The sequence below is a fragment of the Protopterus annectens genome, chromosome 7.part0 (assembly GCF_019279795.1).
Source record: "Protopterus annectens isolate FY-2018-M chromosome 7.part0, PAN1.0, whole genome shotgun sequence".
NCBI classification, from domain to species: Eukaryota; Metazoa; Chordata; order Ceratodontiformes; family Protopteridae; genus Protopterus; species Protopterus annectens.
The window spans coordinates 204,133,868-204,154,531 of NC_056739.1; the positions used below are offsets into that span (position 1 = coordinate 204,133,868).

Here is a 20,664-nt window from a genome sequence, read left to right on the forward strand (position 1 = left end):
CACCGTTGGGGGGAAAACTAGCATTATTTGCAAACAATTGGCATATTGTCACAACAGACAAATGGATACTGGACATCATAAACAGAGGCTACAAATTTCAATTTCACACTCTTCCAAAAATGAGAGGCATGCCAAACTTGCCACAAAATCAAAGGGCAGAGGCACAATTGCAAATTTCAAAGCTCCTAAACATGAGAGCTATACAAAAGGTACCTACGCACCAACAAGGTCAAGGTTTTTATTCAAGACTTTTTCTGGTACCAAGAAAAGGAACCGACTGGAGACCCATTCTGGACTTATCCATCCTAAACACATTTCTACTGCACAAAATTCAAGATGCTCACATTACAGCAACTTCTTCCCATGCTGGGCAAGGAGTTTTGGCTGGTAACATTGGACCTCAAGGAGGCATACCTGCATGTCCCAATCAGACAAAGCTGCAGAAGATAAATCAGATTTCTTGCAGGTTCAATCCACAATCAATTCTCTGCATTGCCCTTTGGCTTATCTACTGCGCCCAGAGTATTCACAAAGTGCCTGGCATCAGTAATTGCCTACTGCAGACTTCAAGGGATACAAATTTACCCTTATCTGGACGACTGCCTGATCCAAGCGGACAGCAAACTCATACTACTAGAACATCTGGCATATGTGACACGATTACTGCTTTCTCTGGGATATACCATCAACAAGGAGAAATCAAGGCTAACACCATCTCAGAAAATAACCTTCCTGGGTGCCAGCTTGGACACAAACACCCAGATGGCATATCTTACGCCAGAAAAACAAGGGCAACTATCTCAGTACTTCAGAACACTAGCAAAAAGTACCAGGCTTACTGCAAGGAAAATCCTGCAGGCTCTGGGATTTATGGCATCTTGCATTCTTCTAATCCCATGTGCAAAGTTGCATATGAGGAAACTTCAGTGGTACCTAAAAAATCTATGGTCTCAACACAGTCACAGTTTGGAAGCAATTATACCGATAATTCCATGTTTGCAAAAGGAATTCCTATGGTGGGCCCAAGCATGTCAAGTAAACGCAGGCCTTCCATTCTGCAAGCCTCAAGCAAAACAAGTCATAACCACAGACGCCTCAGACTACGCCTGGGGGGCGCACATGAAGGACAGGTGCATTCAGGGCAGATGGTCCCAAAAGGAAAAGCACCTCCACATCAATCAAAAAGAAATGCTAGCAGTAATAAATGCAGTTACAGCTTTCAAGGACTTCTTGCATCCAGGACAATTACTGATAAGAACAGACAACAGCACAGTAATGTGGTACATAAACAAACAAGGAGGAACACATTCATATCCCTTGTGCAGTCTAGCCATGACTCTTTGGAACTTGGCTCTGGAAAGACAAATCGAGCTTCAAGCACAGTACTTGCCCGGACTGGAAAACACACTGGCAGACACTCTAAGCAGAAATATGACAGATCCACACGAATGGAAGTTACATCCTCAGGTGTTTACAGAGATAATCCAAGCGTGGGGAAGGCCAGACATAGATCTTTTTGCCTCCCACAGGAACCATCAATTGAAAAAGTTTTGTTCAAGGAACTTCCATCCAAAGGCCTGGAAAGTGGACGCCCTTTCATTCAGTTGGACAGCATGGACAGTTTATGCATTCCCACCTCTGCCTCTTCTGCCCAAGTTGCTTTTGAAAGCAAGAACAGACAAACCAAGGATGATACTGATTGCTCCAGATTGGCCAAGGCAACACTGGTATCCACTCCTGAGGAGCCTAACACATAATCCTCCCTGGTCCCTGCCTCTAATGCCTCTTCTGCTGACTCTGTAACTCTTCACAGTCAGCTGAAAACACTCAACCTCGCTGCATGGAAAATTCCTTAATACCACAACAGACCCTACTCTCCAAGGAGGTGCAGGATGTCATTTTGGAGGCCAGAAGACCATCTACTAGAAAAGCTTACTCTGCAAAATGGAAGCGGTTTTACTGTTGGAATGAGAAAAGAGGCCAGGACCCTAGAAAATTGAACTTGCCTCAGGTTTTACAGTACCTGGCTGAACTGCTGAACAGTGGACCTTCATTTTCTTCCATAAAAATACATGCCTCAGCCATTTCTGCAGAATTCAACACGGATCCTCCTTTATTCTCTCACCCACTCTTGCGGCAGTTCCTCAGAGGGGCTAAGAATATAAGACCTCCAAGGAAGCAACCAATACCAGCCTGGGACCTTAATTACATACTAGAAAAATTAACATTGCCTCCTTTTGAACCTGCTGCCTCAACAGATTTGCAATATTTGTCCTGGAAAACAAGTTTCCTTCTGGCCATCACTTCAGCTCGTAGGGTTTCTGAACTACAGGCCCTCATGGCGGTGCAGCCCTTCCTCATCTTCCATCAGGACAGGGTTTCCCTTCGTACCAACCCATCTTTTATGCCAAAAGTGGTATCCAGGGTAGCCTTAAATCAAGCCATACACCTACCTACCTTTTATCCTAACCCTCAAAACAAAGGGGAAAGGCTGCTACACTCTTTAGACATCCATAGGCAGCTACGTTATTATTTGGACAGAACAAAGTCCTTCAGGAAATCAGACCAACTCTTTGTGTCCTATGCTGTAGGGGCTCAAGGGAAACCAGTTACAAAACAGACCATCTCCAAGTGGATTGGCCACTGCATACGGTTTTGTTATTCCTATCATGGGAAATCTGTCCCTACTGGTATCAGATCTCACTCCACCAGGGCCACAGCCACCTCTACAGCCTTCCTCAGAGGTGTTCCTACTAAAGATATTTTGGAGGCAGCCACTTGGAGTTCTGTGCATACCTTCACAAAACACTGCCACCTGCCCTTGTATTCCAGAACAAGAACAGGCTTTGCCACTGCTGTTTTGCAGGGCATTCTGGCTCAACCCAGTTCCTCATAGTGCCTACCACCCTATGCATGGCTATGGGACTCTACCCATCTGTGATTACTGCAGCTGTATGCACAATGACCATAGTACAGTTTTGTACCTACCATAAATGTAGATGTTCGAGTGCTAATACAGCTGCAGTACAGGTTTCCCTCCCTCCTTCCCCACATACCACTTGATTGGGTTATCCTGCTATGTTTTATTTGCTTGCTTACACTGTTTTTGCATTACATTGCATTGTTTGCACATGTACATAAGCTTTATTTATGTATTGCCTTCCTTTTGGGGGCACCTGACATCTGGGGCAAGAAAGACTGAAGAACATGTCGTCGGCTGTGTCTTATATACTCTGGCCTTCCTGATGTCAGAAGAGTAAGCGAAGACAACCGACGCCGGACCAAGACTTTGAAATTCGGCCGACCGAGGGACCGCCTGACGGCTGAAAACCCATCTGTGATTACTGCAGCTGTATTAGCACTCGAACATCTACATTTATGGTAGGTACAAAACTGTACTTTTGTGTACCTACCATAAATGTAGATGTTCGAATGTGTTCACTGTTGCAGTCCAGGTTACCCACCCACCATCCCCCTTTTCATTGCTGGGACTTCTCTGTACTTCTCAACTCTGTACAACCTATGTGGTGTATTTGCTTGTAGATGAAGGAAATGTTTATATTAGTACATGCATGCCTTTTGGCATCATTTTATTTTTCCAGCCTTCCTATCTGGGGGCACCTGACATCTGGGGCAAGAAAAACTGAAGAAAATGGCGTCGATTGCATCTTTTATACCCCTGGCGCACTGACGTCAGGGAAGAGGCGAGCAGCCGACGCCGGACCAAGACTTTGGAACTCAGGCCGACTGCGGGTAGTCTGCCAGCGGATAACCCTAGTGTAATGACTGCAACAGTGAATACACTCGAACATCTACATTTATGGTAGGTGGCATTGTCGCCTCACAGTAAGACGCTGTCCGGTTCGATTCTCAGCTAGAGCGTCTTCTGCGTGGAGACATGCGTGAATGGGCGTACCTTCATTGAAGGTTGTGCATCAGGCCTGGCAAGCCAATATGTAAAAATCAACTGCCAATCATTAGCAGACCGGAGTTCCGGTGTGGCGACCCCTAACCGGGAAAAGCCGAAAGACACAAACAAACACCACTGTACTTTTTAACCCATGTAAAACACATCCTGGGATGTTGTCTGGACCTATAGAGGCTGTGTTTTTGGCCTTGGAGAAGGCGTTTAAGACCTGCTCCTCAGAGATACTAGGTGAGAGACCGGTGTTAGGAATGCTTTTAGGTATATGTGGTGGAGACAGGGCAGTGAAATATTCACTGAGCCTGTCAGCCAGCAGGTTTGCTATATCCAGAGGTTCTGAATCTGCAGTACCATTAGCTATGAGTTCAGCGCAGATTTGGGCCTTACTTTTGAGGTTACGGATGTAACTGAAGAACGCTTTGTGGATGTTCTTCATCTCACATTGCTGCAGGCAAGAAGAATCTGGCAGCTGAAAATGCAGGTCATTGGGCCTGTTTACGAAAGGACTGGCCCCTACCCTCACCAGCAGATTGAGCAGGCGAATATGGGTAGTCCGCTGTCCTCGGTCGGCCCAAATACCAAAGTATTAGGCTGACGTCGGTCATGGGCGCACAGCCCTGACATCAGAGCGTCAGGGTATAAAAGCGCATGACCGACGTCACATCCTCAGTCTTTTTTGCCGCATGGTCCGATGCAGAAGCAGCGTTGCAAGTGCCGTTCGGCTTTCTGAAATTTTTCGTTTTCGGAGTTTCAGACATACCAAGTTGGGCTAAGTACCCCGCTGGGGAGCATTTTTGTTTTTTCTTGCCTCAGTTATTTACCGGATGTCAGAAAAAGTGAATAATTGTATTTCTTGTGGGAAGCAGATACCGCATAGGGATTACCACTCGCTTTGTATCCCTTGCTTGGGACCGGAGCACGACGTAGTTGGGTGTCGGTTTTGTGCTAGGTTTAATAAGCGCACTATTAAGAGAAGGCTAGATTGCGCTAGGTTAGTCTTTGGCAGACGGTGTAATTATAATATGCCGTCGGATCCTCCGACGCCCACTTCCACGAAGAAGCGTAAAGACAAATCTGTAAAGCCTAGACAGGATGATTCGTCCATTTCGGACGCCGGTCCTTTAGAGACTGCAGTGGAACAGGTGGATCCGGCTGAAGTTTCTGTTGAGTCTCAGGGGGAAACCTTGATTTTACAGGATGTGGCCTCACAGGAGTCAGGTCAGGCTGAAGGGGCCTCTCAGGTTACTATTCTCCCTTCTTTGCCTAAGGGGGTTAGGCCTTCTGCTACTGTTTCTAGGGCTCCTTCTAAGGGCAGGTCTGTTTTGCCTTCTTCTGGAGTTAGTTCTGGTTCTTCAGGGTCTGTACCTAAGAAGCATATGCTTAAAATGGCAGAAGATTTGATTACTTTAATTAGAGGTTCCATGCCCCCTCCTGATAAGAGGCCCAGGGTAGAGCCAGAGTTGGAAATTTTGGAGCAGGCCTCAGATGATTCTGAGTCTTCTGCTGAAGATATTCAAGATTTTCCTCCTTATTCGGATTCCAATGCAGAGGATTCTACCCCTTCTGCTTCCCCTCCAGAGGATTTTTCATTTTCAGAAACCTTACACTCTGAGGGAACATTTTAAGTGGGAAGGACAGGATTACTCAGATTCCAGAAAGAGGCTTAGAGAGTTCTTGTTTTTACCACAGCACAGACCCTTGGCTATTCCTCCTGTTTTGGATGTGGTTCAGGATGTTTTTTTGGAGGCTTCATTTAATCCAGATTCTATGCCTCCTACACCAGTTAAACCGGACAGGTATTATAGGGTACCTGAGGCTCATAAATACCTATATAAGAGTCCTAGGGCGGACCCAGAAACTATTAGTCAGGGGCCTAAGGGTGTTAGGGCTGCTGTTGTGAAGAATCCGGTTCCTCTAGATAAGGAAGCTAGAGCTTTGGACAGATGGGGTAAGAAGGTGTACACCTCTTCTACTTTAGCAATGAGGGCTTTAAATTGCCAGTTTCATATGTTGAAATATCAGAATTTCCTCCTTTCTCAGCTAAAATCTAAGGTGGATGCTTTGGCAGAGGGCATAGAGTGTAAAGAATTGCAAGATTTGGTGCATGTTTCTGAACAGGTGGGGAAACATTCTTTGCAGTGTGGCTTTGATGCTTTGCAGGCTTCTTCTAGAGTGGCTGCCACTGGTTCAGTTCTTCGTAGGCATGCCTGGCTTAAGGATCAGAATTTATCTGAGCATGTTAAGTCTAGAATTCTGGATGCCCCTTTACAGTCCGAGTTTTGTTTGGTCCTCCTGTGGAGTCTGTTTTGAAGAAAATGGAGGACAAGGCTAAGTCTATGCAGACTGTTAAAGATTTTTGCAGGTTCAACCTCCTAAGTTTAGTAGAAATTGGCCTGCTAAGGGGTGGACGACCTTCTTCTGATTCCCAGTCTAAGGGTAGATCTAGGCGTGGTAGGGGCAGAGCTCAGAGTACCTTTAGGCCTAGAACATGGAGTTCGCCTGCTCAATCTGCTGGTGAGGGTAGGGGCCAGTCCTTTCGTAAACAGGCCCAATGACCTGCATTTTCAGCTGCCAGATTCTTCTTGCCTGGCAGCTCCTTTGGGAGGAAAGCTAGCTCTCTTCAAGCAAAATTGGTTTTTAATCACCCAAGACAAATGGGTGTTGGACATTATAAACAAAGGTTACAAGTTTTATTTCCATACATTGCCTCCTTTCAAGGGTATGCCAGACATTCCTCCTCAGCAAAGGATGGAGGCTCACAAACAGATTTCATTACTTCTTCGCATGGGAGCCATACAGCCAGTACCTCCTTCAGAAGTGGGTCTAGGGTTTTATTCCCGCCTGTTTCTAGTACCAAAGAAAGGGAACACGTGGAGACCGATTTTGGATTTATCTCTCCTCAACACTTATTTGGACATTCCAAAGTTAAAAATGTTGACATTACAACAGCTTTTGCCTCTGCTGGGAAAAGATCACTGGATGGTAACTCTGGATCTAAAAGAGGCTTATCTTCATGTTCCTATCAGGCCCAGTTGCAGGAAGTACCTGCTTCGAGCTGGAAATTTACATTATCAGTTCTCTGCATTGCCCTTTGGCTTATCTACTGTGCCCAGAGTGTTCACAAAGGTTCTGGCTCCAGTGATAGCCTTTTTCAGGATGGAAGGAATACAAATTTATCCTTATTTGGACGATTGCCTGATTATTGCACAAGACAAGGACGAGCTTCTTCAGCATCTGCAGTATGTGATGGTAGTGTTAAGATGCCTAGGGTATTCTGTGAACGAAACAAAGTCCAGTCTAGTACCCTCTCAGGACATGTGCTTTCTGGGTGTGAGACTGAATACAGCTTCCCAGATGGCCTTTTTGACCCCGGACAAACAGAAAAGTCTTTCACTTTATTTCCATCAAATGTCTCTACAGTCCAGGCTGACTGCAAGGACAGTCCTTCAAGCCTTGGGGTTCATGGCATCTTGTATTCTGGTGCTTCCCAATGCCAAATTGCATATGAGGAAGCTTCAATGGTATCTCAAAAATCTATGAACACAGCACTGCCAGGATCTAGACACTGTCATTCAGATAATACCTTGCATTCAGAAGGAATTTTTGTGGTGGGCTCAGGAATGTCACCTAAACAAGGGACTCTCTGTGACCCGACCAGAGGCGAGTCAGATTCTAACGACGGATGCCTCGGACAAGGCTTGGGGAGCACACCTCAATGGAAAATGGGTGCAAGACACGTGGCCTGCCAGACTTCAACATTTGCATATCAACTTGAAGGAGATGTTAGCAGTACAATTTGCATTGATGGCTTTCAAGGATTTACTTCACCCAGGGCAGGTGTTGATTCTAACAGACAACACAACTGTCATGTGGTACATCAACAAGCAAGGGGAACTCATTCTACCCTCTTTGCAGACAAGCGATGATTTTGTGGGAGACAGCTCTCAGTTACAACCTCAATCTTCAGGCAAGATTTCTACCAGGAGCACAGAACTCCTTAGCAGATGTATTGAGCAGACAAATAGTGGATCCTCACGAGTGGAAATTGGATCCTCAGGTATTTCAAAAGTTGACAGTGTCATGGGGAACTCCAGACATAGATCTGTTCGCTTCTCCACTAAATTACCAGTTGCCAAAGTTTTGCACAAAAAGGTTTCATCCCACAGCTTGGAAGGTGGACGCTCTGTCATTCAGTTGGAACAATCTTCATGTATATGCCTTTCCACCTCTACCTCTTCTGCCCAAGGTTCTCTTGAAGGCCAGACAAGACAAGCCATCCATGATCCTGATAGCACCGGATTGGCCTCGACAACACTGGTACCCACTACTGAGGAGTTTGGTCCGAGAGCCTCCATGGCCTCTGCCTTTGATTCCACACCTTTTGTCTCAGGAGGGCAATCACTTTCTCAATGTCAGAATTCAGTCTCTGCATCTAACAGCCTGGCATATTCTGTTTTAGATTCTGGAGGTTCTCAGCTTCCACAACAAGTTTTGAATGTTATTTTGGAGGCCAGGAGGCCTAGTACAAGGAAAGTTTATGCTGGTAAATGGAGGAGATTTTTTATTTGGAGCAAAGGGAAGGACTTTGATGTTTCCAAGCCTAATTTGAGTGCTTCCTTACAATATCTTACTGAGTTATTAGACAAAGGTTTGTCCTTCTCCTCCATAAAGGTTCATGCTGCAGCCATTTCGCTAATTATGACTGTGACCCTCCTTTATTCTCTCATCCTTTGTTTAAGCAGTTTCTCAGAGGGGCAAAGAACATAAGACCCCCACGTAGAGCTCCTACTCCTGCGTGGGATCTCAATTTTGTGTTGGAAAAGCTTACTCTACAACCTTTTGAGCCTGCAGCTACTGCCGAGTTAAAGTATTTGTCATGGAAAACTGCTTTTTTGTTGGCCATTACTTCTGCAAGAAGGGTTTCTGAATTACAGGCCCTTATGGCAGTGGAGCCTTTCTTGATTTTTCATAAGGATAGGGTGTCTTTGCGTACTAATCCTTCCTTTATGCCTAAAGTGGTTTCTAGTGTGGCCTTAAACCAAACTATTCATTTGCCTACTTTTATGCAAATCCTCAAAATAAAGGGGAGAAGATTTTGCATATTGTGGATATTCACAGGCAGTTATGTTATTATTTGAGCAGAACCAAGGAGTTCAGACAGTCTCAGCAGTTGTTTGTTTCTTTTGCTTTGGGTTCACAGGGTAGACCTGTTTCAAAACAAACTATTTCTAAATGGATTGGGTTTTGTATTTCTTTTTGTTATTCCCATCATGGTAAAGAGATTCCGACTGGAATCAGACCTCATTCCACTAGAGCTACTGCAACTTCTACTGCCTTTCTAAGGGGGGTAGCTACAAAGGATATTTTGGAAGCAGCCACTTGGAGTTCAGTACATACTTTTTCTAAACATTACCACCTTCCTCTTTATTCTAAGTCTAGGGCTGGATTTGCCACTGCAATATTACAGGGCATTACAGGGCATTTTAGCAGCCCCTAATGCTTTATGATTTTTCCAACCTCCCTTTCCCGTTGCTTTGGGATTCTACCCATAAGTAAGGACTGCAGCAATGTGAGATGAAGAACATAATACAGTTTTGTACCTACCATAAATGTAGATGTTCGAAGATCCACATTGCTGCAGTCCAATTTTCCCTCCCTCCTTCCCCTCTGTAGCTTAGCATGGTTATATGGTTTGGGTGATGGCTGTAGTTGGGCATATCTTTTGGGAAGGTACTCTGTTTTTTGGCTGTGGCCTTTCTTTTAGGGCCTTCTGACATCTGGGGCAAGAAAAGACTGAGGATGTGACGTCGGTCATGCGCTTTTATACCCTGACGCTCTGATGTCAGGGCTGTGCACCCATGACCGACGTCAGCCTAATACTTTGGTATTCGGGCCGACCGAGGACAGCGGACTACCCATAAGTAAGGACTGCAGCAATGTGGATCTTCAAACATCTACATTTATGGTAGGTACAAAACTGTACTTTATCCTTAGTTAGGGAAGCTAATCTGGATTCGTAATTAGCTTTGCAGAACTTCACTAGAAGTCTTATTTGCTTTAAGTTGAGGAAGGAGTGTTTCCAGTTTTGAGACCATTCCTTCCTACTTTTAGACAGCAATTTCTTTCTCCTGTTGTATAACCTATTAATGGCAGTTGTTCACCAGGCAGGTTTGTTTTTCCTTGAAGATCATGCTTTGGTTCTCTCGGGTAAGGCAGAGTCAATACAGTTGTATAAGTGTTCGTATAAAGCATTGGTGTATACCTCAGCATAGGTGTCTGTTCCATCAGTGAGGGGAGTGGCTGTGAAGCTATTTATGCCGTCACTTAAGAGGTTGTAATTGGCCTTGAAGAAGTTTTTTAGTCTAGTTGTTGCTAAGAGGGGGTGTTGTTTTATAGACTTCTAATGAGACTGATTTGTGGTCAGATCTCACCAGGGATGGCCACATACTGGGGGTGGTGCAGCAGTCCCCCATGCTGGTGAGCACCAGATCCAGGATGCTTGAGCCACTTGTGGGTATGTCAACCGGCTGGTCCAAGGCACTGGAGGTAACAAAGTCCAGGAACCTTTGGGCAAGTGAGTTAGAACATGTTTAATTTACCCAGTCAATGAATAGGTAATTAAAGTCACCCAAAGCCAGGGTGTTTGGCTGTATCATGATTGACTGAAGTAAGCCCAAATAGGCTGAGTGGATGTCCTGATTCATGGAGGGGCTGGCAATGATCTGAAGAGGGGTCTTACGTAGAGTGAATTGCACCTGAAGTAATTCAAGGGAATCATGCTGTTTAATCAATCTAGAGCTGTATTTATATTTGATGAATGTTTATACATCACCGCCTTTAGTTCTCACACCTTCAGTTTGTGGTCTGAATGTGTGGAAGGAAATGTAACCTGGTATACCTGGGGTACTCTCCACAGTCTTAAACCAGGTCTCATTGACTGCACAAATGTCAGCATCTTCCAAGGTGAGGACTGCTTCCAGTGAGTGCAGTTTCTGGTTTAGACTCTTGGTGTTAAGCAGCATAACCTTATTTTAGATGGTATTTTTACATCGGGAATTTTGCTCTTGTGACATTGCCTAAAAAAGGCAGTATGGGGGTGGCAAGAGCCTTTATCCAGTAATTGAAATCCCAGGGGTGACATATGAAGGCCATCTCTAGCATAGCATCGAGGTCCATCAACCATGTCATCCCAGGCTGACAGATACTGGATCGCCTTTGAATGACACCAGAAACTAAGCCAGTTGTTGAAGTCATTCATTTTTGTTTGTGTTAAAGTATCCTCCTGGGCGAAGGTAAACTGCTGCTTAATGCGAGGGACATACCTGCCTGAGGAACATAATCAGAGTACTCAGTCATGTGTTTCTCTTCATATAGTCCAGTGAGGTATATCTTAAGTTGTCCACACCAACATGGACTATGACAGAGTCATAACAGTGCCTGTTGTTGAGAGACTTGTGTGTGTGTGTCATGTGGCAGATCCTGGCACCTGACAGACAGATGACCATGACTTTTTCCTTATCCAGCCTGTAAGAGGGACATTTGTGGGTCTCACAATTGAGTCGCCTATGACTAAGATGTTTGTTTGTGTTATGCCGTAGGGGCTTGACTGGTGAGGCACTGGTGTGTGATATATTATGTGTACCATGTTCTGCAGAGTATGTATTATGTGAATCGTGCTTGCGTTTGTGTTTTGGAGGTCTCTGATGTTTAGGTAAGCTTCTGGTAAGGACATCTGCATATGTAAGTTTGTGTTATTGGTTTGGTAGGTGCAGGAGGTGAGGTGTGCATGCTGACAACCTGCTTAGTATCAGATGAACTGACTGGTGAGCGAGAGCCTGGATTCTAGGTTCTTGATATAGTTGCATCTCTCACATAATGAATTTGTGTGGACTAGAAGAAGTGGGTTGTCAGTGTACCTGAGGCAGTTGCTACATTGCCTCAGGATGCCCATGTTGACCAGGCTGGTTGGAGAAACTGTGGGAAATTGTCCATCCGTAATACTAGTTAGGTTGATGTGGTCAGAAAACAGGAAAAGACAGGAAAGACCAGGTGAAGTAGAGGACAGGAGAGGTGGACAAAACATATGAAGGGCTAGTGCGTAGGATTTGTGCCGGTACCTCACTAAATGTATCACCTGTCAGTGCACAAGAACTCAGATGGAGCACCAGCAGAGTACTAAAGGGAAAATTTGCAGGCAGAAGTGTTTGTGTCTGTAACTGCCAATGGTGCCCACCACTGCTCATCAGTGTATGATGTGCAAACCTGCACAAAAGTGGTGCTTATGTAGCAAACAAGAGCAAAGTGATGTAAATGAATTAACTAACGAAAAAGCTCAACTGAGCCCTGTTCCAACAACCTTCAGTCAAATGAGTTCTAATTGCACACTCCTACCACTAGGGTGCAGGGAAACCCTCTCCAGCAAAAGATAGCCTGGTTTAGTGCTCAAGTTATACAAACAGAACTAGATTCAGCAGGTCTGAATCAAGTCTATGCTACAGCAACAAAGAAAGTGCAACAATTTCTGGGGAAAAAAAAGTTCAAGTAAGCAGTGACATGGTAAAAATGCAGTTCAAAAGTGCAATATACAGTGAAAAATTCTACTTTAGTTTTGTTGAGTCTGCCTTTTGGGCTTTGTATTAGAACAGTGCCCCACCAGATGCGCATAGCAAGGACCGCCCAAACCGTGCCCAGCACCCTGTGTATGAAGTTTTTTTTTTGTATGTGTGAATAAACAGAAGAACTTTGTCCACAATGTGAATATTCAAAAAATTGAATTGTACTTCATTAAAAGTAGTTGAATGTGTGTGCTGCTGTAATGGCTCAGTAACTGACCCAAATGCAAAATATGCAACAGTGTACAAACATTCATTCATATATCTTTGTAGGATGATAGCATTGCAGCAGCAAAATACTGCTTACAGATATGTATGCAATATATTGCAAATAGCACATCGTTCCTTATGTGTTGCATGCAGAAGAAAGCGCAAACACGCATAAGCAACTGTAGTCCTTGGGGAAAAAAAACAGCAGTTTTTACGCTACAAAAGCGATTACTATACAAAACTATACTACAGACACTCATTTTGGTGAAATAAAATTGTTTATTTTTATTTTGTCATGTATTTTAACAGGCTGCAAGCATCGATTTTTGTCCCCAAACTCATAAACTAAGTATATTACACAGAATGTCACTATATTTGTATATTTTCTAGTCCAACAGGATGCCAAAATGATTCTGCTCAAAGGTAGTCATCAGTGAAAAAAAATGACACAAAGCATACACAATGGACATGCACATTTAAACTCTGGAAGTCTACACAGCTGATTTAATAGATAATGACTTGTTTTTGTTCAGCTGTTTCAGTAAGTTATCTACACCAGAGCTAATATTCCAAGGGCTGCGTAATACAAGATCAAGCAGCTTCACCTAGATAAATTAACTAAGAGATGAAGGCACAAGCGCACATAGCTGTAGCTGTCTACTTCTTTATTGGAGAATGATGGACAAACCCAGCAAATAATGGGAAAAATTAGGACAGTTTTTAAATATTAGTCTAACTCGTGTAGAAATGTAATGGAACACCTTTTCAACTGCATTTTTTAAGAATAAGAGGTAGTTATTCATGATTTACCACCATAATTAACTATATATTACAAGGAAGAACACGTCAGAAACAGCTGAGAGCTTTACTTGTAACCCTGGTTCAGTTGTATTAAGCAGACTGGTGCTCACCTGAGGCCTTCCATATATTTGTTCAACAGGTGAACATTGACGAGAACGGCGCAGTACGACTACACAGTGAATATTCACAGTGACACTGGCAAATCTGCATAGCTTGTCAATCATGCATTATTAACATGCCATATCAAACACCCTTGGCATGTCAGTCACTTTCGCCACGCACAAATGCTGGTGGGGTACTGTTCTAAATCAAAGCTGTCATTTGTTCCAATTTGGAGTTGTAGTAAATTTCCAAAGAAATTGCATAGTGGTTAGCTGTGATACTTGAGTCAGTTATCTGTTGCCATTTTACATATATTTAAAGAACAGTTAACTTCCTGTTTACTCCTGCTTGTCACATCGTTAAGCTTTTTTCGGTATTTTGGATTTTGTTTTTGAAATTGCTGTCTTTTCTTCAGGAGGCTTAGTCTTGCTTTATTTGTAATCTTTTTATAGTGATCTCTTACATTGCAGTAGTTAGTAATCTTGTCTTTTGCAAGTTTGTGTTACACTATATGATTTTCTAAGTGCAAACACTTATTTCTAATGTGAACCATTTGGAACTTAAGACCTTTTGCAGTGTTTCTAAGCTGGAGCAATATTAAAATTATTTTAGCCTTTAACACAAGACCAGAATACAGCTGGCTACTGTGTCCCACCATGCACATTTGAATTTTAATTGTAATGTACAATTTGTTGGGACCGTATCCTTCATTTTCACCTGCTAATTTAAACTTCTGCTTGGCAAGTATGAATTTTTATTGTTTTTTTGTATTAACTCTCATGTGTTTTAATCTATAGGAAGTGAATGACCCAGCTAAGAATGATGCCTTGGAGAAAGTTGAAGACGGGACTATGCAAGGGCTGAAGGAAATGGGAGCCTTTGGTCTACAAGTTCCTGCTGACCTTGGAGGTCTTGGCCTTACCAACACACAGGTAAGTAATCTAATTAGTACAACAATGCATTAGTAGGTTTGTACCCTTGGGCACACATTTGAGAGTCAGCTGATAGATGGGGTCAGATGCAAACCATGAACCTCCCTGATTTCACAGAATGTTCCTGATTTTTTTTTCTTTTGGTATGTTCCTCATAAAATGTTTTTTTTTCTTCTTCTGGCAAATCTTTTGAGTATTGCAGTTATTAAATAATGACAGGTGTTTGAGTTTCACACTTCATATCCTTCAAAAATGCACCCTAATGCAAAATCTGTTATTTTCACAACTTATAAAGAATACTATTCAAACAAAACTTGTCCTTCATTTATTTTTGGCTTTGGCCCTGAATCTTATGGTAAGAGGTTGAAAGCTAAGAAGCTGTGGGCTGGTGAGCAGTCAGCTGTCAGTAAGACCCCTTTAGTGTATCCGTCAGGCAGATGTTGAAGAGAACTGCATCTTCTTAATGCTAAGCCTTACAGCTGGATAACATATGTGTATGTGTAATGGGCATTTAAAGGGACTAAGCATGGTGTGGCTAATCTACCCATACACCTACACTGATTAAATTTTAGAGCGATACTAGATAAAGCATGTGGAGTTTGCTGTACTATTCCTGAATAGGGAAATTAAAAAAGCCTTCCTGCAAAATTCACATATACCCAAGGTGTGCAACCAGTGGAAAAGTTCCCTTTTGATGGTTTACAAAACTCATACTGGAGTGAGATGAACCTTCACATCTTGAAAAAAAAAATTGGTGGGAGGGATCCCTGTGGGTGATACACTGTGTGTGTGTTTAATAAAGACATTTAGTTTGTTGTAAGATGGACAGTAGGTGGTAGTCCAGGTGTTGTATTGCCTTGAGGCTGTAGGAGGTGTAACATGAAATACTTCAGCCTTGATCTGTGTACTGGAAATTCATGCCTGCTTGACTTTAAATCCTGTATGGTGTTGCAGTGAGCTCACTGACTGAGAGCTGTCTTTTTGGTCATGGGTCACCTCACACATGCTTCAGCTTTACCGTTTCCAGAATTAACAGGGCTATGCTAATCAGTAGAAATGTCACTGTTACAAAAGTCCAGAGTTTTAATTTAACTGAGGGGCATAAGAACTGAAATTGACTTGTGGTATGGTTTCTAAGTGGACACTAGATGCAGGGGGAGCATAACAACTAAACTTGACTTGTATAATTTCTAAGTGGACATCATTTGGAGGGAAGACTGAGATATGTAGTTTGGCCATTATATACATATAATCTAAGATATTTTCTGCATTGCATTTTTTGTAACCGGTATCAGCATGTTCTTGCTGAATTTGTGTATTTGCAGTCTGTCAGGAGTGTTGAAAAATTGGTGTTTTTTGTAACCTTTGTCTTATTTCTGGTTCCTCTCCCAAGTCGCCAATTGGTACAGTCTCTTCCCCATGTTGAAGTGTAACCCAGAAGCACTAGTACCATATTTGTATGACCACAGGTGCTTTCATCCTCCCTGGATTTGCCTGTTAGTGACTTGTTGAAAGAAGTGTGACCCATTTCACATTAGCTTAGACCCTTGTGGCAGCAGTTTTGCAAGGGGCTTTTGTTCCTGAGGTCTGCCGCAGGGGTTGCCATGGTGCTATAATCTTGATGACTCTATTCCAATTGTTTAAGCAGTGGTCTGCTTCTAGATTTCCTTCACCCACTCTAAATATACCATCCTAACTTTATAGGTTGTTTCCTTACTGTGACTATAATTAAATGGACATCACATATTACCACTGGCTTTTCACTGAACATTTTAACCTGTTCCTATTTTGTGATGGTTGGAAGAATCTTTCCTTTCTGCACTATTAGTGGTCCTTTTTTACTGAAGGATTCTCATGAAATTGCTTTGTGTTTTCCTGTGTGACTGTGCGTCATCTATTCAAAGAGTTACCAGAATCTTTGCATGAGGCAGGAGCCAGAGGTGGACCAGCTGCAGGTGATAAATCTTATCTGCAGATGTTAATCTGGCTTTCAAAAAGGGCTGTGTTACCTTTATATTTTGCTGCAGCCACAAGGGGCACTGTTTTTGTCACGATTTTACTGTGCAGTTAGGTTTTCTCTTTTACTACCAGTGACATGGAAGTTAGCCAGTAATAACTAGTAAAGTGGTTGCAGATTAAGCACTAAAACTAGTAGTTGTTTGTGAGGTGAAAAACATGTCGAATGTGGTTATTTAGCAGAGCATGGGACCGATTCATGAACGCCTACACTAAGTGTACACTATTAGTATTCAAGAACATCTCTACCAAGTTATTTGTGCTGTGTATTCACTCAGAAAGATTAGACCAAGTGTGGATGTAGTCTAAACATTGTTGTAACCTTTATGAATCTCCTTTGATATTTAAGGTAGAGAAAATCAGTAGAATAACTTAAATTAGGAGTAAGAAGGTGGGGGGTTATGCTTTTGTTGTCTATTCACTGAGAATGTTGCACACTTAGCATACACTTACTGTAAGCTTTAATGAATCTGGCCTAATATCTTTCTTGAGGCTAATCCTAAGGCACTGGGCGATATAAAAATATAAGCAACCTTGCTATGATATTATTAGTTGCTTTGTTTACATGATTGTCTTAGAACTCTCCTAAGAATTCCTTTTCTGGTTTCACGATCACTACATTTTTCTTGTATCATTGTTTTAATTTTCATAATTAGATGCACCATCAGTACCTTTTCTGATCTAACACTGGGAGCCATGTTTGTTGGGTTGCCTTTTTTAAAGCTCCTGGGTTCAGTGGCACCTATGCCCTGTGCCAGTGCGTATTGTGATATCCACACAATTCTGAAGGAGTGCATCTATCCTTTTAGGCTGCTAGTTCTTCTAGAACACACACCCTACAAGTTTTTATTTGGTTTGAAAAAAAATCCTTGCATTTACTGCCTTCATCTCTTTACACCATGTCTTGGTCATAGGAGACCCAGAAGTGATCTTTGCACTCAATTAGGTACCAGTCTGTTGTAGGATGTATACACACACAGACACACACACACACACACACACACACACACACACACACACACACACACACACACACACCAGTCATGTATGGCTCACAAACTACAAGCAATTGGGTGAATCACCAGTTTACCTACAGCATGTTTTTGAGAAGAGGGAAAAACCCACAGCACCCAGTAAAAACCCACAAAGGAACAGGGAATATATGCAGATTTTGAGTGCAGGGCACCTCCGTAGAGAACTGAACTGGAGGACCATGTGCTGTGCCATTGTTCCACCTTGTTTGCCCAACAAATAGAGATCCACTGCTGTGCACCCTGAATGCGCAGCAGGTAATGAGCTAAGACCTATGTCACACTGAAAGAAGGATAACACGAAGCACCAGTGAAAGTGCAACTGATTCAGACCACTTACTGATATTAAGGAGAGAAGTAAATATATGATGGTGATTGTCTGGGCCACTTCTCTAATTCTGTCTTGAATTTGTAGATTCTGGAGTAATGTGTAGCTTGAATCTTCTGGAAGTGGGATGCTCCAGCAGACAACTTGTTTGCCACTTGGGAGAATATAGATGTATTTTTTATTGCCTGGCATGGGAGGCTGCTACATACTTTCCCCACCATTCCTCAAACTTCAGAGAAAGACCAGCATTTTCCATATCATTGTCTTAGCCAAAAGAGATCCATTGTCAGGCTTCTGGCTCCATTGACATACAGAATCATCTCGTGATGTTAGGCTATTTAAGGTAAGAGTGTTCCCCAACCTGGACAGCTTACTTCTGTTTGCCCTTTCTGCAGACGCTTAGGTTCTGTGGTTGCAGGCCATGAGGATAAGCATAAACCTAGGAAAATTTTTTTTTCTTAGCTTAGAATTTTTGCATCATAGCACAGTGATGTTCGTGTTTCACTGCTGCAGTCATTACACTTGGGTTATCCTGCCGTCAGGCGGTCCCGCAGTCGGCCAGAGTTCCAAAGTCTTGGTCCGGTGTCGGTTGCTGTCGATTCTTCCCTGATGTCAGTGCACCAGGGGTATATAAGATGCAGCTGGTGCCATTTTCTTCAGTCTTTCTTGCCGCGCGGTGCCCGAAGCAAAAGCAGTTCGCAAGTGCCGGTCGGCCGACTCCTGAGATTTTCAATTCGAATTTTCAGAACCGAAGTCTTCATTAAAGCTAAGTACCCCGTTGAGGAAACTTTTTCTTGCCTCAGACCGATGTCAGTAAAAGTTCATAATTGTATTTCTTGTGGGAAGCAAATACCTCATAAGGATTTTCATTCTTACTGTATTCCATGCCTGGGCCCAGACCACGACGTCACTAGTTGTCGGTTTTGTGCTAGATTTAACAAACGCACTGTTAAACATCGGTTTGATTTTGCTCACCATTACTTTGGACGAAGGTTTAATTATACCATGCCGTCAGAACAACCGACGACCGCAATACACAAAAAACGAAAAGACAAGGATAAGGACAGGCATCCGAGGCCCAAAACTGACGATGAAGCCTCTTCTAGGCCAGTCGCCGGTTCTCAGTGAGTTGCTTTCGCAGCCCCTGACACCCACTACCTCAGAGCCACAGGCCGCCTCCGACTCCCACGTGGAGATGTCTAGCCCTCTGGATACTCAAGGTGTTGGGCCTACAGAAACTAACCCTTCAGATGGGTCCGGAGCTGCTGAGCAGGCATCGGCTTCTGAGGGTGTTTTCAGACCTTCACAGATTACCATTAAAACTGCAGCCAAGTCTAAAACTCCATTAAAGACAAAGAAGCAAGTACAGCATTCACCTGGACAGGCCTCCATGCCTAAAAAACAGATGCTCAAAATGGCCGAAGACTCAATTACTCTGATTAGGGGTACCCATCCCCCTCCTGATATAAGGCCTAGGCAGGATACAGACTATGATTCTTCTGACCAGGCTTCCATTTACTCTGATTCCTCTTCAGACCAGGGATACTCTTACCCCCTTATGAGGACTCTGATGCTGAAGAATCAATTCCTTCAGCCTCTCCTCCAGAGGATTATTCTTTTGGGGAAACTTTACATACCATGAGGGAGCATTTCCATTGGGAGGGCCAAGATTACTCCGAATCCAAGAAAAGGCTCAGAGATTTCCTTTTATTACCACAGCACACACCCCTTGCTATTCCACCAATGTTAGATATTGTGGATGATGTGTTCTCTGAATCCAGTTTAAATCCTGATTCTTTGCCCCCTACTCCAGTCAAGCCAGACAGGTACTACAGAGTCCCTGACTCTCTCAAATTTCTTTAAAAACCCTGTTGCAGACCCAGAAACTATTTCTCAGAGTCCCAAAGGGGGGTAAAGGCTTCCACGGCTAAGAATCCACTTCCCTCTGACAGCGATTCTAGAGCATTAGACAGATGGGGGAAGAAAGTTTACACTTCAGCAACTTTAGCATTGCGAGCTTTAAATTGCCTGTTTCACATGCTTAAATACCAACAATATTTAATGTCTCTGTTAAAGCAGAAAATGATTACAACTTCAGAACAACCAGACTATAAGGAAATGCAGGAGTTATTGCATGCAGCTGAACAATTGGGCAAACATACTCTGCAATGTGGTTTTGATTCATTAGAGGCTTGTAGAGCAGCAGTTACAGGATCTGTGATTTGAAGACATGCTTGGTTAAAAGAACAAGGTTTACCTGATCATGTTAAGGCTAAATTATTGGATGCTTCTTTACAGCAGGATATTTTATTTGGTGTTAAGGCAGAAGAGGTATCAAAGAAAATGGAGGATAAGGCAAAATCTATGCAAATGGTAAAGGATTTCTTACAGGTACAGCCACCTAGATTTAGTAGAAATTGGCCTTCAAAGAATTGGTCCTTTCCAGTGTCAGACAGACGACAAAGAGGCAGATACAGATGCCCAAGAGGCAGATCTCAGCCCCAAGGCTCTTACAGACCACGACAGTGGGGTGCTTCAACCCCAAAAGGAGGTGAAGACAAGTCACAAAATTACAGGAAACTGTCCCAATGACTTCCCCTTCTAATGCCAAGCACTTACCTTTTGGCAGCTCCCTTAGGGGGAAAACTTGCACTTTTTTCTCAAAATTGGCATATAATCACCCAAGACAAATGGGTTCTGAATGTTG

At 43.2% G+C, this 20,664-nt stretch overlaps 1 protein-coding gene across 1 annotated transcript in view; it reads left to right on the forward strand.

Moving 5' to 3' along the window:
- Nucleotides 1–20,664, forward strand: part of ACADVL (acyl-CoA dehydrogenase very long chain) — an 808,259-nt gene that overhangs the window by 279,381 nt on the left and 508,214 nt on the right. Inside the window, exon 6 of the mRNA XM_044076702.1 lies at nucleotides 14,448–14,582. Within this exon, the coding sequence (XP_043932637.1) occupies nucleotides 14,448–14,582 (135 nt within the window). The remainder of the gene's footprint in view (nucleotides 1–14,447; nucleotides 14,583–20,664) is intronic.